This window comes from Arachis ipaensis, chromosome B06 (assembly GCF_000816755.2).
Source record: "Arachis ipaensis cultivar K30076 chromosome B06, Araip1.1, whole genome shotgun sequence".
Taxonomy (NCBI): domain Eukaryota; kingdom Viridiplantae; phylum Streptophyta; class Magnoliopsida; order Fabales; family Fabaceae; genus Arachis; species Arachis ipaensis.
In genome coordinates this window covers 129,957,900-129,959,035 of record NC_029790.2, presented here as the reverse complement: position 1 = coordinate 129,959,035, position 1,136 = coordinate 129,957,900, and the positions used below count along the sequence as shown (strand labels likewise).

General features: G+C 39.9%; 1 protein-coding gene across 1 annotated transcript; it reads left to right on the top strand.

Moving 5' to 3' along the window:
• On the top strand, window positions 164-1,051 carry LOC107647492 (wall-associated receptor kinase 2-like). Its single transcript, XM_016351563.1, has one exon. The coding sequence runs from the start codon at window positions 164-166 to the stop codon at window positions 1,049-1,051; it is 888 nt and encodes a 295-aa protein (XP_016207049.1).

The window sequence follows — 1,136 nt, the reverse complement described above, 5'->3', positions numbered from 1 at the left end:
TTTTTTTTTAATTAACTTTATATAACAAATTTGATCACCCCGCCTTGTTGAGAAGTATAAAAAGAAGAAAGAGCCCCCATAGGCCATAGCCATTTTCTCCTCACGGCTACTGACACTTGAAATTCTAATATTTAGTTGTGTCTTGTGAGTGGTGTGAGTCATCATGACGTTGAAGGCCACAGTAGTACTACTCTTAATAGTTGTTGCACTAGTCCTTCTAGCAACAATTGCAGCAGATGATGGAAATAATCAAACCCTTGAAGGATGCAGAAGCGACTGTGGTGGTGTCCGAGTTCCATATCCATTTGGCATAGGGAACTCATCATCCGTCCCCCATAAAAGCTGTTTCTTGCAAAGTTCGTTTGAGCTGACATGCCCAAATTCAACTTTATACTGGGGAAATATCAAAGTCTTAGACATAAAAATTTCCCAGGCTAAAGTTGACATGTCGATTCCTATCTCAAGGATTTGTCGTGACGGTCATTATTATAGAGGAGTTTCCATAGATATTCCTTCTTTCACCATTTCTAGTGAAGACAACAAGTTCGTTAGTGTAGGTTGCGACACCTATGGCTATCTTCACAGCTCCTACAAAGACGACGATAATGCAACATATTCAACAGGGTGCATAACAAGATGTTATGGCAGTTCTATGGAAGTTGAGGATGGACATTGTTCTGGGATTGGGTGTTGTCAGGTGGATATTCCGCCTAAAATGAGGATGACCTTTGTCAAGTCATTTTCCTTTTACAATTTCAGCCAAACTTGGAGATTCAACAACTGCAGCTATTCTTTTGTTGTCAAAAAAGAAAACTACACATTTTACAGGGAACACTTGAGAAACCTGCCTTTTGAGGAATTCCCTGTGGTGTTTGATTGGAGTGTTGGAGATGAAACACGTGAAGCTTCTCGGAAAAGAGGTACCAGTTACGCTTGCAAGGGAAACACCACTCGTAATGACTCTGTCCCTACTGGATATGGTTACATATGCCAATGCAATAAAGGTTTTGAAGGAAATCCTTACCACCCTCTTGGCTGCATAGGTAACTAATAAGTACTTATCTTCCTCTATTTATGTAATGATTTTGGTGATTGCTATAATACTTTGAGACTTGATGATGAGAGAGAGAGAGAGA

Excerpts from the sequence above, each read along its gene's own strand:
- LOC107647492 (XM_016351563.1), top strand. The coding sequence starts at position 164 with ATGACGTTGAAGGCCACAGTAGTACTACTCTTAATAGTTGTTGCACTA.